The sequence below is a fragment of the Acomys minous genome (genome assembly GCF_964271855.1).
Source record: "Acomys minous genome assembly, chromosome: 19".
Classification (NCBI taxonomy): domain Eukaryota; kingdom Metazoa; phylum Chordata; class Mammalia; order Rodentia; family Muridae; genus Acomys; species Acomys minous.
Genome location: NC_140499.1, coordinates 58458659 through 58476208, shown reverse-complemented (window position 1 = coordinate 58476208; position 17550 = coordinate 58458659). Strand labels below are relative to the sequence as shown.

Below are 17550 nucleotides of genomic sequence, written 5' to 3'. Positions count from 1 at the left end.
CGGAGGCCACCACCTTCCAAAACAAGCATCAAGGTCTATTAGACGCCTCAGCGTGGCCGTTCTGGTCCTGGGAGCCACACAGCACAGCTAGGCGGGCTTCAAGGGAGCGAACAGCCACCGTCCCTCTGTGAATCTTGAACGTAAGAGAGTTAGGCCCTGCGTGCTCAACTCTGCTTTGGTTGACAGGGCGGGGCCGATTAAGGCATCTCAGCTTTAATGCCCCAGCTCGAGCTGTTGGCTAGCAGGTTGTACGAATGAGTGGTCTAAGGCAGGAAACATACTGGCCAGTGGACTTGCTTGGTTTTCCGTGATGAAGTGTTTACAGAATGAAGGTCGCCATGTGATGAGTAACAACTCTCCTCACTCTATGTCTGCCCCAACCTGAAGTCACCTTTAAATGTTTTAAATTTGCACGTCTACTTTGAGAGCTTGGTGTGTATATACATACCCCAAGTGTGGACATGACTCGGTGAGTCACCTGGAGTACTTGTGTCATTGGGACTCAAGAAAACCGTCCTGTTTTACTCCGAGTCTGCTTTGTTTGTTTGTTGTTGTTGTTTTAACTTGAGATGGGATCTCACCTGGAACTCACTCTGTAGGCCAGGCTGGCCTGGAACTCACAGAGATCCACCTGCCTCTGCCTCCCGAGTGCTGGGATTAAAGAGGTGAGCCACTGTGTCTGGCTTCTGAGTCCACACTTTATGTTTAATTTTTAACTTGCTTTTCTAGCAAACTCCAACTATGTGACCCTGAGAAAGTTAGTCAGCTTGTCTCAACCTCTGTTTCTTATCTAACAAACAGGAATAATGATATTTGTCTTGTCTTCTCTAACATTCTATGAAAATATAAAATACACCGTTATAAAAAGTATATATATACACACACACATATATATTCTCTTGCCAGCTTATAAAGTATGATAACTTTATCATTAATTAAATTTGAACCCCATTGCCAATTGACAGCCTTTTATTTCTTTTTTTAAAGAATTATTTGTTATGTATTTAAAATTTTATTTTATTTATTATGACTGCATACCAGAAGAGGGCACCAGATGGTGTCTGGCACCATGTGGTTGCTGGGAATTGAATTCAGGACCTCTGGAAGAGCAGTCAGTGCTCTTAACCTCTGAGCTCTTGAGAGCGTTTTTTAACTAATAAGAGTTGCCAGTTGATGCTGAGCACTAGAAATATACATTAATCCAACCTGTGAGGTGGGTGTGACCAGCGCCCCCTTAGAGAGGGATATGGCAGCTAAGGAGAGGCAGCAGCTCGTTCGAGGCCATGGGGTAGGAAAACGCTGAAGTCAGGATTTGGGCGTCATTCTGCTTCAGTCTAAAGTCCTTTTTCTGCTGGATAAGAGGCTAGCACCTGCAATGCCAGCACTCAGAAAGCCGAAGCGGGAGGAAGCTGAGGCTTGCCAGGGCTTCATAGTGACTTCCCGGGTTACTGAGTGAGGTGAGAGTGTCTCAGCCCTCCACGCCCCACGTAGTCCGTGTTCCTCGTTATTCTTTACTGTACTTTATAAAAAGTTGAAAGCAGGATGATGACTCATAAAACTATGTGTTCATTTGTCTGCCTGTCCTATCTATCTCTCTGTCATCTATCTCTCTCATACCTTTATCTATCCATCTATCTATCTATCTATCTATCTATCTATCTACCTGCTACCTGTCTATCCACCCTTTTACTGTCTTTCTAGCCAACCATGTACCATCCATACACCGACCTTGCCTGCCCCTTCTTTCATCCTTCCAACCCACTTTCTATCCTGCCTTCCATCATTATATCTGGGCAGCAGCATTTATTAAGTACTTATAAGGAAGAGCTTTTTCTCTAAGTCATTATAATAACGTTTTACAAATAATAATTGCTTAATAATTACTTAAAAATTGATGTCAGCAAACAGAAGAATCTTTTAAAGTCGGTGTCACTTCTTTCAAGCAAAACCTTCATTTTTCAATCTTATAGATGAATTCAGGGATATGTTGATGAGGCAGAATTCAGTACAACACTGCTTATGAAGGTGAAATAATCTGAGAACTGGCGATATTTTAATTTTCATTATCAGAATATACCCTCTACTACAAATGCAACCATACCTCCTATCCCGATGAAGTTCACTTTGAATACAGGTCCGAGAAGCTATAAGAGAAAAATAAACCAATGTAGTACCATATCAATAGATTCAACAGATATTAAATTTCTATAGCATATACAATTAGAAATAAGTTAACCTATACAGGACACAAATCAAGCTATTACTTTTAATACTATTAAGAAAAACAAATCAAAATGATAAATAATTATAATCATATATTTGTATTACAGCAGAAAAGACTAGATTTCAAACAGCATCTAAAATATCTTGTCTGTAGTTCTAAAAATCACAGTGTGAAGACTGAGCAGAGAAAAGAGTTATTAGATAGAAATTATATGGTAGGGGCCTTGAGCTTATGACACAAAGTGACAATGACAAGGAAAACATTAAAGTTTTATCTACAGGACTATCCTAATACAATAGTTTATATTACTAGTGTAAACAGTAACTTTTCTGACCTTTCCAGTAGTTTTATTAATTAAAGAAATAATAATGAGCATAAAGGTGCTCAAAACACTTTCACCATCACATTTATAACACACAGTTTTGTGTGTGAAGCAATGACTTTCCCCTCAACTCTCAAACTCAGAAATCTCCATGGCCGCCAGGTGTGGCGTCACACATCTTTAATCCCAGCGTTGAGGCAGAGGCAGGCGGATCCTGGTGAGTCCAGTGCCAGCCTGGTCTACCTAGTGAGCTCCAGGCTGGTCAGGGCTATGTAGTGAGACTCCATCTACTCGCCTGGCCCAAAAATAAAAGCTCCATGGCTTGAATTTTTTCCTGAATCTTATTTATAAGGCAACTCTATTCAATAGGACAATGTGGCAAATGTCACCTTTGGAGATCATTTTAATGTAGCAGATCCCTTTAGCAGGGGCAATCTTCAAGCCCTCTAGCGTAAAGACTTGTGCACAGGGGCATCTGCTTGGGAGACGGGCTGTTTGAATGGTGGGTTCACCACCCCTCCACTGCACTTTCCAGGTGCTTCGGATTTGGAAAGATCGGAAGCGCACATCTCTCTTTCACCTTCCAACTTTTCTCTGAGCATGGCTTCCAGAGCCGAGCGTGACACCAGTGCAGGCCGGAGAGAAATTTGGGCTACTCTTAGAACTGAGACAGCTGAACCTATGCTGAGCTGCGTAGGCTAAACCCCGCCCGCCAACATATGAAACCCAAACCCATGTATGGATCGCGACTTGGGTCGTGCTCATAACATCATCTGGCTCCACCGACAGTTGACGTTCACACGGAAGCTGAGCCACTCTGAGGGAAGTTATCTACTACAACAGGGGAGGTCAGAGATCTGCAGGAGCTGTCTGATTGGTAAGAAGGTTTCATGGCATCAGGAATCACCCGTGCGTACCACAGCCGTATCCCCACCGTCACCACTAACGCCGGAATCAGCGGACACAGCACTTTCCTAAGACTTGAGTCTTACTGGCGTAAACATACCTCTTCCACGGGGCATTGTGCTGTGCACTATTCAAGAGTGCTGAGGGAGAAAAAGAAGGGGTTACAGAAGAGGAAAGGGAGGGAGAGGGAGAGGGGCGAGCCAGTTGCCTATGCTCTACGAGGAACTCAGCAACAAGACCACCCGCCATGTTGCTTTCTCCCTAAGAGACTACTGCCCCTATTCTCACGGGGCAGACTCCACAGATCCTTCAAGTGTTTCCCCACTCTGCACACGTAAATGGGAAAGAAAAGTTGATGAAATAAATTGAGATGCCTCTTTGTAATATTACCACTGACACAGATCCCTCTAAGTTTTAGTAGGATCTTAAGCCTGGACAGACCACCTTTGATTCCCCCTCAAACTACAGGAAGAGATGCAAAAGTGTCAGCAGCCCACGGTCAAACAGCTGTGGCGGCCAGCAAGGCTGCGAGCGGTCTGTTTCTCCAAAGAGTTTGGCTCCTTGTGGTTAGACGCTAGCCCTGATTCTAAATAATTTTAAATTATCTATTAAATTATGAGAGGAAATGGATATGTAAAAGGATTTTCATATTATAAATGTCCTTACCATAGAACAACCCTATTGGTAAAAGTCACAGTAATAAAAAAAAAAAACTCAGCAGCTACATTTTTCGGTCAAGGTGTGAGCGGATGCATGTGACGTGACATCAAAGGCATCCAGAAGAGGAAACTCGGTGGCCTTCAAGTCTGGAAGCCCCGCCCACATCCCAGCTCTCCCTCGTGAATTACTAACCCCACTGGATTCAGGCTCCCTTCAGCTGTAACACAAAGTTCACTCACAATCCACTTCCTAATGTGAGGCAGTTCATGATTTACGGCATGGAAACAGTGTTGGGTAAATCTGAATTCTAGGGATATTTTTGTCTAAAAAGTTAATGCAAGGGCCAAGAGCCATGGCACACACCAGTAATCTCAGTACTTGGGAGGCAGAAGAATCACTATCAGTTCAAAGCCAGCTTAGCGTACCCAGTGAGTTCCAGGCTAGCCTGAGCTATGTAGCAAGACAAAGCCAACCAAACAATCAACCACCATCACCACCAACAAGAAAACCTTGTCTTAAAAAAAAAAAAAACAAAGGGGTTAGAGAGACGGCTCAGTGGCTGAGAGCACTGTCTGCTCTTCCAGAGGTCCTGAGTTCAATCCCCAGCAACCACATGGTGCCTCACAACCACCTATACCGTCTACTGTTCTCTTCTGGCACGCAGGTACACATGCAGTTAAGCACTCATACATAAAATAATGGCTAAAAAAAAAAAACCCAAAGTAAACAAATAAACAGCAAAAAAGATTAACGAAAGGTTAGCTATATCCAATTAGCACATTAAAAAAAAACCTTAAAAACTATTTAGGACTTATAAGGATGAATGCACAAAAGCCCGGAACAGACTGGAAATAGAATCAATATTAAGGAATTTGAAGAGCAATTGGCTGGGGAATATTGGGGAATATTGCTCTAACAACGTAATGGAGAGCAGGGAGTGGTGGCGCACGCCTGCGATCCCAGCGCTCGGTGCATGGGCGGGGGGGGGGGGGGGTGGGGTGGGGTGGGGGGTGGGGGGGGTGGGGGGGGGAGTGAGGGGGGTGAGGGGGTTGGGGGCGTTGGGGGGCAAGTGAATCTCTGTGAGTTTGAAGCCAGCCTGGTCTACAGAGTGAGTCCAGGACAACCAAGGCTACATAGAGAAACCCTGTCTTGAAAAACCAAAAACAAAACAAAACAAAAAACAAAAAACCAAAACCAAAAAGAGAGAGGAGAGAAAGTAATGAAGGTTGTCTTCTTGCCAAGGTTAGATAATTGATTCTGGGATAATAAAACAGACATCTTAATTGACTGCTATGATTAAAAAATATTTACAACTTTCTCTTTATTTATATATTTATTTTTGATTACGGGCTAGAAGGATGGCTCAATGGTTAAGAGCACTGGCTTGCCCTTCCAGAGAACCAGGTTGGATTCCCAGCACCCACATGGTGACTCACACCTATCAGTAACTATGTGTATGGGTGTTTCCCCTGCAGGTACACCTGTGTACTCTGCGCATGCCCGGGGCCCACAGAGGCCAGAAGAGGACACTGGGTCTCTCAGGACTGGAGTCATAAATGTTTGTGACCTGCTATGTGAATGCTAGGACTCAAACCCGGGGCCTCTGGAAGAGCAGCCGCTCTTAACCACTGAGCCACCTTGCTAGCCCTACCAATTTTCTTAAAGAACAGGTAAGAGGAGGAATGGGGGGGGGGTGTTGGTAGTTACTCCTCACTTTGTATTTCCTCGAGTGAGAGCACTGTATCTATCTTCCTGTCTAGCACCGGAACACACGCAGACACGTGTAGTCTGTGCGATGTGCGTGACAGATAGGAATTAAAAGGCAGATCAGCCATTAGAACCCAAAATCTGGCTCAGTTTTCCTTTGCCTCATCTCCTCAGTCTCTCTGCTGGGGCTGCTGGGGCCAGCTTCCTCCTCTCTCACGGCCCAGCCTGATCTCCCAAGTGGCTGCTCCCCCCCTACCCCCCACAAACAGCTCCAAAACTTCCTCATCCTACAACAAGCTCTCAGCACGTCTTTGCTGATGTCTCAAACATTAAGAGTTTACTTTTCCTTGGCGCACGCCTTTAATCCCAGCACTCGGGAGGCAGAGGCAGGTGGATCGCTGTGAGTTCGAGGCCAGCCTGGTCTACAAAGTGAGTCCAGGATGGCCAAGGCTACACAGAGAAACCCTGTCTCGAAAAACCAAAAAAAAAAAAAAAAAAAAAAGAGTTTACTTTTCCTGTAATAGGCAATCCATGTCCTGTTGAATTAAAGGACCTTTTCAGAGCCTCTATCTTACAAAACGTTAAAATCCTTTACCAACAGCAAATTTTAAAACACTGGCCAAGAGGTAAAGATATAAAAGACAAATTTAAGCTTGGAGAGAATGAAGTATGCAGAAGTTTGAGCCTTTTTTTCTTTTTCTTCCTTCCCCGCCCCCCTCCCCCCAGGAGACAGGGTTTCTCTGTGTAGCCTTGGCTGTCCTGGAGCTCACTCTGTAAACTAGGCTGGCCTCAAACTCAGAGATCTGCCTGCCTCTGCCCCCTGAGTGCTGGGATTAAAGGTGTGTGGTACCACTGTCTGGCTGTATTTATATTGCTTTTAAAAATTTCATGAATAGACCAAATTAACCAAAATACAAAATAGACAGAATATGATATTTCTCTTATTTTGTTTGTTTGTTTGGTTGGTTTTCTGAGACGGGTCTTCTCTGTGTAGCCTTGGCTGTCCTGGACTCGCTTTGTAGACCAGGCTGGCCTTGAACTCACCTGCCTCGATCTGCCTGCCTCTGCCTCCGGAGTGCTGGGATTAAAGGCGTGTGCCACATACTGGCTTATTTTTTGTTTTAATGTGTTTTGCTTGCATGCATGTCTGGAGTATCATGTGCACGCAGTGCTTTTGGGAGTCCAGAAGAGGGCATTGCCGGGGCTACTGGAATTGGGGTTACAGATGCTTGTGATCCACCGAACCCAGGTCTTCTGGAAGAACAGCCGGTGACATTAACCACTGAGTCATTTCTTTATCCAAGGGTTTAATGTTTTTAAACTCAGCAGACAGATATCTCTTATTTTAGAAAAAAATATTAGACAAAATTCTATCTACTCATAGATACTGCATTGCCAGATTTAGGTTTTTGGTTTTTTTCTTTGTTAAGACAGGGTCTCATGTAGCCCAGGCTGGCCTCGAATTCCTTACGTAGCCAAGGATGACTGTGAACTATGAATCCTTCCATTTCCACCTCCCACGTGACAGGATTATAGGCATGTCCACCATGCCCAGCCTTGTTTTGTTTTAAGTTGCTTGATTGTATGATGGAAAGTGTAATTCTGAGATACTGGCTTATCAACCAACGACAGGTGAAGAACTAGCTGTGGAAATGCGTTATTACCTCTTAGGAGAAGCTACACTTGTTTGGTCCTTGGCAGAGTCATCATATACGACCACTCGCTGGGCGTCTAAGACATCGTTTGTAATGACCACAGAGGAAAATAGAGAACAGAAGAAAACAAACTTACATCTCTTGATTACCGCTCTAATGGATGACAAGGGTCCTTGGCTAGAAAAGAGAAAGAGAGAGAGAGAGAGATGTATTACACATTCATCACATGTATTACACCTGTGGAGAATAGCTTTTCACAATGCCAGGTCACTTTGGGAGCATAAGACATTAGTTACTGGCCTCTTTACAGAACGAAAATTAGTGAAATATGTAAAATTGCCTTTTATTATTACGATGCCTTAAAATTGCTTTCATAGAAACCTACAAATTACATCTCCCAGGGAAAGTCTGGACACTCCTCCTCCTCAGACAGTGTGATTACATGATGCTCAAAGAACTTTACATAGCTCTCCTACAACCTTAGGGCAGATCTAAATACATTACCTGAATAGTAATTTGACCTAAAGGTCAATACTTTCTTCTTTAGATAGGGCTTTAAAACACCTCAACCCAACAGGGCAATCTTCCACCTTTTTTTTTTTCTGTTCAGTAGCTGGCTATCTTTGTGCTCTTGCAAAAGTCACAACCTCTTCTTCCAGCGAGATTGTTCATTGGCCAAGACTCTCTAGCTACAAAATGTTTGTTGTTAATGTTGTTGTTTTTTTCTCAAATCAAATGGTCTTTGGGAGCATTTAAAAAAATAAAAAAGACAACATGTTTAATGAGAGGAATTTTTTTGGGGGGGGGGAGGAGGGAGAAACAACCAAGAATTTGTTTATAACATTTCTTACTTTTTTAGAATGGTCTGTAAAAATTATACTTGCTGCGGTGGTTTGAATGAAAATAGGTCCCTGTAAGCTAATATATTTGAATGATTAGTCACCAGGGCATGGAACTGTTTGAGAAGGATTAGGAGGAGGTGTGTCCTTGTTAGAGGAGCTGTGGCTCGAGGGGCAGGCTGTGAGCTTTCAAAAGCCAAACTCAGGCCCAGGGTCTCTCTCTGTCTGCTGCCTGTGGATCAGCATATAAAGCTCTCAGCTCCTGCTCCACCACCATGCTTGCTTGCTTCCTATCATGATGACCATGTACCAACCGTTTAAAAATGTAAACAAGCCCCCAACCAAATGCTTCCTTGTGTAAGAGTTGCCTTGGTCACAGTGTCTCTTCACAGCAGCTAAGTAACTAAGAAAGTTGCTTTTAAAATTTGTGTTCTTTCAAACTACACCAGGTCTCACAAGTAGGTAAGTTGAAACTCCAGGGTATCAGTTCATCTGAAGGAGGGTTCTTTAAGAATAAACTTGCTGGGCTGGAGAGATGGCTCAGAGGTTAAGAGCACTGTCTGCTCTTCCTAAAGTTCCTGAGTTCAATTCCCAGCAACCACATGGTGGCTCACAACCATCTATAATGAGATCTGATGTCTTCTAGTGTGCAGGTGTACATGGAGGCAGAGCACTGTATAATAATAATAATAAATAAATAAATCTTTTTAAAAAAAGAATAAACTTGCTGTGGTTTAAACATATCTCCTACAAAGAATTTATTAGAAGCTTAACTCCCATGAACCAATATTGGGAGGTCCTAGTTAAAGGTGATCAGGCTGTAAGGGCCCTGCTGTCATCAAGCAGGCAGGAGTGAACTCATGATAGAGGAGCTGAGTTTGGCTCCTGTTCACACATGCTCTCTGTCACCTGCCCCTCTGCCTTCCACAAAGATGAAAGTCTTCTTCCGATGTCAGTTTATAAGTTGTTGACATCCCAGCTGCCAGAAGAACCAGAGGCTAATAAATTTCTACTCATTATGAATGACCTGGTCTGTGGCCTTCTGCTGTGCAGAAGGAACAAAGACAGAGGTTCTCAACCTGTGGGTCAAGACCCGCTCTGTGTGTCGCATATCTCATATTTACATCACAATCCATAACAATAGCAAACTTACAATTATGAAGTAGCAACAAAAACAATGTTATGGTTGGGGTCACCACAATCTGAGGAACTGTATTAAAGGGTCACGCAGCGTTAGGAAAGTTGAGAACCACTGCACTAAGATAATGCATTGTCTCAGAAGGAAGAAAGACACGTTCTAGAAGCTGTGTGATGGCAGGAAGCAAGAACTATCTTAGCAATATTGACTTCCGAAAGAGTTCCTAAAGGCCTTCTACAAAATAATTACTTGAAATGCAAATTAATAAGAAAGTCATGCAGACGCAACTGCTCTGAGAAGCAAATAGGTCGAGGCTTGCTGCACCTATAGCTGCACTATGGCTTGGCCAGCAAGAGAGGGCAGCAGGGTAAAGGTGCTTGTTGGCAAGGATCTGAGCTGGATCTCCAGAACCCTACGGCAGACGATTCCCACATCAATATGTACACCTTGTCACACACATACACACGCTCACACACACACCTACATACCCACACAAAGACACCCCCCCCCAACACACACACACAGAGTAAATACATATAAATAGAAACAACGAGGGGTGGAAAGCTGACATGTTATATACGTGTCCAGGTTAAGGAAAAGGGCTGTTTGAGTACACTGCAATCTCTCTGTTCACTAACCAGGGATGAAGTTCATTAAAAGTACCCGTTGTTACCACTCTATACTCACGGGGTGGAGCTGGGGGGGGGGATGGTATGGTTGAACGGTATCTTCCATGAAGCTCTATTGGAAATTCTACCCCTGGTACCTCTGCATGCAACTTATCTCAAATAGGGCCATTACAAATATCACTAGTTAAGATGAAATCACACAGGGGCAGGATGGGCGCAAGCCAAGATAGCTGGCTGCTTGGATGACAGAGATACCCAGGGAGAGGCCCCCATGGGGACAGTGATGCTGCCTGGAGCTGGGAACCATCAAAGACTGTTGGTGACCACAGAAACTAGGAACTCAGGATGCTCTGCCCGTGGGTTTCAGAGGAACACTGGCCCCCTGACACCTCACGTCCAGCAAAACCAGTGGGCTGGTACATTTCTGCTGTTTTAAGTCACCCACTGACTACAAGGAAAAAAAACAAACAAACAAACCCTTTCTACTGTTTTAAGTCTTCTTTACGCCTCACGTCACCGTTGAGCATCCTGGGTCTTGTTCTAAAAATCCAAATCTGAACTTCTGAGCACTGCCACGACACTCAAAAGACTGCAGACTTTGGAGCACTTTGGATTCTGGGTTAGGGATACCTCACCAAGTCCACTCAGATACCCCCAAAACCTGAAAGACTCTCAAATCCAAAAACCACTTCTGGTCCTAGGTGTTTCAGCTCATCAGAGGATGCGGCAACCAAGTGATCTCTACACCTCGTCGATGCTACATTTCCCAAAGGTAGAATTTTGACTGACCAGCAGCAGCAGCAGCAGCAGCAGCAGCAGCAGCAAGGAAAGAATCGGGACCAATGTGAACTGGACTGAAGCCAGTGTCACCACCTCTGACTGGCAAGGAGAGATGACAGTGGCCGAGGACTACAAGATCAGGGACTGGGCGTGAGGAAATAGGGCTCAGGCACTATGAAAGAGAAGGGAGAAGATCAGTTTCTAGAAACAATAGGTCTGCAGAAAATTGGGATCGCAGCCAACATTAGGTCGCTAAATAAGTCTTTCCATGACAGAACACAGGAAGTCAGTCCTTCTAAGAAGCGAACCTTTGTATAGGTGAGCGGTTTACAGCTCAGGATTATCTGCACTGAAAACAAGTTTTTGTTTGCTGGGCGTGGTGGCTCACGCCTTAAATCCCAGCACTCAGGAGGCAGAGGCAGGTGGACCGCTGTGAGTTTGAGGCCAACCTGGTCTACAAAGAGAGTTCCAGGACAGCCAAGGCCACAGAGAGAAACCCTATCTCGAGAAAACAAACAAACAAAAAGATTTTGCTTGTATTTATTATATTGTCTGCTGTCAAAAACGTTGTTTGCATTTATTTATTGTATGCTCATGTGTGTGTCCTGTGTGGGCATGTGGAGGTGAGAAGACAATTTCTAGAAGCCATGTGGGTCCCAGGGATTGATCAGGCAGGAAGCACCCTTTCCCACGTGAGCTGTCTCGATGGACTGGCCTGACTTTCTCTATTTATAATGTTGAACTTGTGACTTAGGCAGGCCACGCAACGTGCTACCACCAAGTTATATGCCCATTAGCATATATAGTAATTTTACACAACAACGGATTTTGACAGGGTATTGTGGTCATGCCCATAATCCCATTAATACTCAGAATGCCGAGGCAGGAGAACTGTAAACTGAAGGCCAGGCCAGCCTATCTAGTGACCTAAAAGCCAGGCTGGGCCATGGAGATATACATCACATCCCAGAAAACCAATAAACAGAGAAACAAAATGGGTCCCATTATGGCACTTTCATAGAGGCACATAATGGACTTTGATCATACTGATTTCCCATTCTCTTCCTTTTTCCCTCACACTCCAAATTCTATTCCTTGACTACAACGAGACGAATATGATCTACTACATTTCAGAAGGATATGACTACTTGTGATTTTTATAAACAGAGCTGTGGTCAGCCTGATTTGCACTCCCAAAGTGAAACCAAGTGAGCAAGGGAAGAGCTTGCACTTTTGTTTTGTGTGTCCTGGATGTAACACGAACTATCACGTATTAACTTTTTAATTAAAGCAATAGATTATGTAACAGAGAAAGGGAAGTACTGTTCCGTATAAGTATCCTGTTGCACAAATATAAAGGAATAATGATATTTTAGTAATCTAAATTAATACTGTATCACAATATTTTGGGCTAGATGTGATACAGTGTGAAAAATAGGAAAGAGTGTAGTTGAATGACGTGAGCCTTAAGGTTCTAAGACTTGGATGAGCTTCATACTTGAGAGGTAGAGAACAGGCCAGGTGGTGGTGGCTCACGCCTTAAATCCCAGCACTCGGGAGGCAGAGGCAAGCGGATCGCTGTGAGTTCGAGGCCAGCCTGGTCTACAAGTGAGTCCAGGACAGCCACGGCTACACAGAGAAACCCTGTCTCGAAAAAACAAACACACAAAAAGAGGTAGAGAACAAAGACTTGTAAAGGGGACCAGGGGTGCACTAGGCAGAGTGTCACTTAGCACACGATTTGATTTCTACACCACATACATCAGATGTGGAGACACAGGCCTGTAACCTCATCCATCGCTCTGGGAGTGAAGACACTAGCAGGTTTAAGGTCACCCTCAGCTATAAAATGAGTTTGAGGCCAACTTGGGCTATATGAGACCCCACCTTTTAAAAAACAAAACGAAGAAAACTGTGATCCAAGTGGAGTGACTATCAAGTGGGGCGTTGGCTGCCCTGAAGAGACCAACACATGTCACACGTGTGTCTGCATGCCACTGACACTGAGCTACATCTTCAGCCTCAAGGAATGGTTTCTGCTAAAATTAAAAACTGTGATCAAACAAAGAAGGATTTCTACAGTGGGAGTGACAGGCACACTTAAAATCCCAGTCCTTGCTGGTGTGTCTAGGGCCAGCCTGAGTTTGTAGCAAGTTGTATGTCACTTCAGTTACTTGGCAAGCTTTTGTCTCAATACTAAAAAAATAAGTAAAATAAAATAAACACAATACCTAAGCAAAGCAAAACAAAAACTGCCAAAGCTAACAAGCAAACCACCCCCTGTAATAAATCTCTGAAATTTATAAGGGAAAGTTATATGAGTTCAACTGACCTCACCTTTGGTTGCCACTGACAGGCCAACTTCTAATCGTTAAGATCAATACCATGTGTAGGCAGATGCACTAAGTAGACCCAGCGGGTTATACAAAGAAAAAAAGATGTTAAGGTGGAAGGGGCCACGCTGAGGGGCAGGCCTGGGGGAAGAAAAGTGTTGGGTGGATATGATCAAGGTACACTGTATACAGGTATGGAATTGTCAAAAAATAAGTAAAAATATTCTTTAAAAGATGAATAATGGGAGAGACTCCAAGATGGTGGTGCTCAGCGCACATGGTATCTGAGTAGCATAAAATCAGAGACTGCAGATCAAGTGAGTGACCTTGCTGCAGACTCCAAATCACCAATATCTGTGTCTTCCAGATGTGAAGAGGCATCCTGGGAGCTAGGGATGCACAGTCCCAGCACCTCGTGAATGGCTCCCATGTCCAAGGGACACTTCTGGCACCCAGGGCCTTCCATCTGCCAGGGCACAATTCCTGAGTTCCAGGGATGCACAGCTCCAGTCTCTGGACACCAGACTCCTCTTGCCTCCCTAAGAACAGCTCCCAGACACCAGGGACACAGTCCTAGCCTCTGGTCCACGGTTCTCAGGGGCACACTGACTGCAGACCGAGCAAGCAGCTGGCCATGCTGCTGACTCAGAAATGCAGCATCTCTTCATATTTCCCCTGAGAAAGGAGAGGATTTGGTTGCCAGACATGCACAGTACCACATTCAGACGTCCCAGCTACTCCCACCATCCTGAGGACGACGCCAGATTCCATAGACACGCAGATCCAGCCTAGGATTCATAGCCCTACTAGCCCTCTTGAGGAGAACTGCAGGACTTCAAGATCACACAGGTTAGAAAACCACACCATAATCCTCTGCCTATAGGTCCAACTGGGACACAGGCAGCAGAGAAGAGCTGCAGGCTATTCAAAGAGATCCAGCCTCTAGCCCACCACCCACAGCTCCTCCCACATGTATGAGAAACACACTAGGCTCCAGGAACAACCATCCAACACCAGGGACAAGCAGATGGCTAAAGGCCAGCCTAAAAAAAAACTTCCATCAATAAAAATGAGGACAATATGACAGTAAGCTCTGGATATCCTAAATCAATTCAAACACAGGAAAATGACCTTAAATCTAAGCTTATGAAGATGGTAGAAGGCTTTAAAAAGGAAACAAATCCCTCAAAGAAATACAGGAAAATGCAATCAAACAAATAGAGGCCTTTAAGGAGGAAAACAAATAAATCACTTAAAGAAATACAAGAAAATACAACCAAACAGGTAAAGTGAATGAATAAAACAGTACAAGACCTGAAAATGGAAATAGAATCAATAAAGAAAACACAAACAAAAAATCCTGGAGAAGGAATATTAGGGAAGAGAGCAGGAAGCACAGAGGTAATCATTACCAACAGAATACAAGATATGGAGGAGAGAATCTCAGGCATGAAAGATAATTGAAGAAATCAATACATCTGTCAAAGGAAATATTAAGTTGAAAAAATTCCTGACACAAAACATCCAAGAAATCAAGGAGACCATGAGAAGATAAAAACTAAGAATAGTAGGAATAGAAGAAAGAGAAGAGTCCTGGATCCAGGGACCAGAAAATATTTTCAACATCATCATAGAAGAAAATTTCCCCAACCCAAAGAAAGAAATGCCTTTAAACATGCAAGAGGCATACAGAACACCAAATCGATTAGACTAGAAGAAGAAATTCCTCCTGCCACATAATAATCAGACCACGAAATGTATGGAACAAAGAAAAATATTAAAAGCTGCAAGGGAAAAAAAAAGCCAAGTAACATCATATAAAAGCAGACCTATCAGAATCACACTTGACTTTTCAACAGAGAATCTCAAAGGCAGAAGGGCCTGGGCAAAGGTCTTGCAAATCCTAAGAGACCTAAGATGTCAGTACAGACTACTATACTCAGAATAGCTTTTAATCACCACAGATGGGTAAAACAAGATATTACATGATAAACCCAAATTTAGACAATATATATGCACAAATCCAGCCTTACAGAAGATACTACACCAAAGCCAAAAGAAGACAAGCATACAAACATACATCGTAATAAAAGAAACTAACCATCATTGGTCATTAATATCTCAACATCAATGGACTCAATTTCCCAATAAAAAAGACACAGTCTAACAGAATGCATATGTAAACAGGACCCAACATTCTGCTGCATACAAGAAACACGCCTCAACAACAAAGATACACACTACCTCAGAGTAAAGGCCTGGAAAAGGTATTCCAAGTAAACAGACCCAAGAAGCAAGCTGGAGTAGCCATCCTAATAGCTAATAAAATAGACTTTCAACCAAAATTAATAAAAAGAGATGGGGAAGGACAATTCATACTTATCAAAGGAAAAATACACCAAGAGGGCATCTCAATCCTGAACATCTATGCCTCAAGTATAAGGGCACCCATATTTGTAAAAGAAACATTATTAAAGCTTAAATCACACATTGATCCCCACACAGTAATAGTGGGAGACTTCAACACCCCACTCTCACCAGTGGACAGATCATTGAGACAGAAATTAAACAAAGAAACAACGAAACTAACAGATATCATGAATCAAGTATACCTAACAGACATCTACAGAAGTTTTCACCTAAACACAAAAAAATTATACCTTCTTCTCAATGCCACACAGAACCTTCTCCAAAATTGACCACACAGTCTGTTACAAAGAAAGCCTCAACCGATATAAGAAAACTGAATTAACCCATTGCACTTTATCAGATCACCATGGATTAAAGCTGGACTTCAACAACAACAGAAATAACAAAAAGTCTATACTCATGAACAATTCCCTATTCACTGACCACTGGGTCAGGGAAGAAATAAAGAAAGAAATTTAAAACTTGCTGAAATTCAATGAAAATGAAGGCACAATATACCCAAACTTATGGGACACAATGAAAGTAGTGCTAAGAGGAAAGTTCATAGCAGTTAAGTGCCTTCATATAGAAATTGGAGAAATCTCACAGTAGTAACTTAAGAGCAAGAGCACACCTGAAAGCTCTAGGAAGAAGGGGGAGGAAGAGGAAGAAGAAGGAGGAGGAAGAAGAGGAAGAAGGAGGAGGAAGAGGAAGAAGAAGGAGGAGGAAGAAGAGGAAGAAGGAGGAGGAGGAAGAAGAAGAGGAGGAGGAGAAGAAGGAGGAGAAGGAGAAGAAGAGTGGACGACAGAAATAATAAACTCAGGGCTGAAATCAATAAATTAGAAACAAAGAGAACAATTCAAAAAAAATTAATGAAACCAAGAGTTGGTTCTTTGAGAAAATCAACAAGATAAACAAACCCTTAGCCAAACTAACTAAACGGCAGAAAGAAAGCACTCAAATCAACACAGTCAGAAATGAATATAGGGCTATAAGAGCAGACACTGAGGAAATCCAAAGAATATTAGGTCTCACTTTAAAAGCCTGTACTCCAAAAGTTGGGAAATCTAAATGAAATGGACAATTTTCTTGATAGTGTGGGTGGGGGGCATCTCTGTGATAAGCTAGAGACCTACAAGGATCCTGGGAGGATATGGGGGTGACTCTAGCTGAGACTCCTAGTAGCAGGGGTTATGGAGACTAACGGGGACACCCTCTAACTAGACAGGACTCCTATTGGAGGCAGAGGATCAACTCTCCCACAAAAACTTTGATGCAAAATCTACTCTGCCTACAAAATGTGCAGGGATAAAGAGAGAGCAGAGACTGAGGGAATGTCCAACCAATGTCTGGCACAACCCAAGACCTACCCCAGAGAGAGCCAACCCCTGACACTATTAACAATACTCTGCTATGTTCACAGACAGGAGTCTGGCATCGCTGTCCCCTGAGAGGCTCTACCTAGCAGTGGATGGAAACAGACGCTGAGCCTCCCAGCCAAACATTGGGTGAAGCGTAGGGAGTCATGTAGAAAAGCTGGGGGAAGAATAGAAGGTCCTGGAGGGGACAGGAGCCCCACAAGAAGACCAGCAGAGCCAACTAACCAGGGCCCAGAGGGGCTTGAGGAGACTGAAGCACCAACCAAGGACCATACATAGCCTGGACCTAGGTCCCCTACACAGATGTAGTTGATGGGCAATTTGGACTTCACGTGGGTTCCCTAGTAAGGGGAGTGGGGGCTGTCTCTGACATGGACTCTGCTGCCTGCTTTTTGATCACTTCTCTCCGGCAGGGCTGCCTTGCCAGACCACAGGGGAACAGTATGTGCTCAGTCCTGATGTGACTTGATGTGCTGAGGCGGGTTGTTGTTGTTATGGCTCCCTTTTCCTGAGGAGTAGGGGAGGGGGGGGATGGGGGAAGAGGGAGGGAAGGCGGGACTGGGAGGAGA

At 43.7% G+C, this 17550-nt stretch overlaps 1 protein-coding gene across 8 annotated transcripts in view; it reads right to left on the bottom strand.

Annotated features, from left to right (window-relative positions):
• SH3D19 (SH3 domain containing 19) overlaps nucleotides 1-17550 on the bottom strand; it is a 157165-nt gene that overhangs the window by 43234 nt on the left and 96381 nt on the right. For 4 of the 8 annotated variants that reach the window (XM_084768551.1, XM_084768550.1, XM_084768552.1 and 1 more), the window contains exons 3-5: nucleotides 7611-7651; nucleotides 3553-3592; nucleotides 2102-2144 (exon numbers count right to left, since the gene is read on the bottom strand). In XM_084768551.1, coding sequence (XP_084624677.1) covers nucleotides 2102-2144; nucleotides 3553-3568 — 59 coding nt within the window. In that variant the 5' untranslated portion in view covers nucleotides 3569-3592; nucleotides 7611-7651. The remainder of the gene's footprint in view (nucleotides 1-2101; nucleotides 2145-3552; nucleotides 3593-7610; nucleotides 7652-17550) is intronic. The other 4 variants (XM_084768547.1, XM_084768548.1, XM_084768549.1 and 1 more) reach the window with 2 other exon arrangements.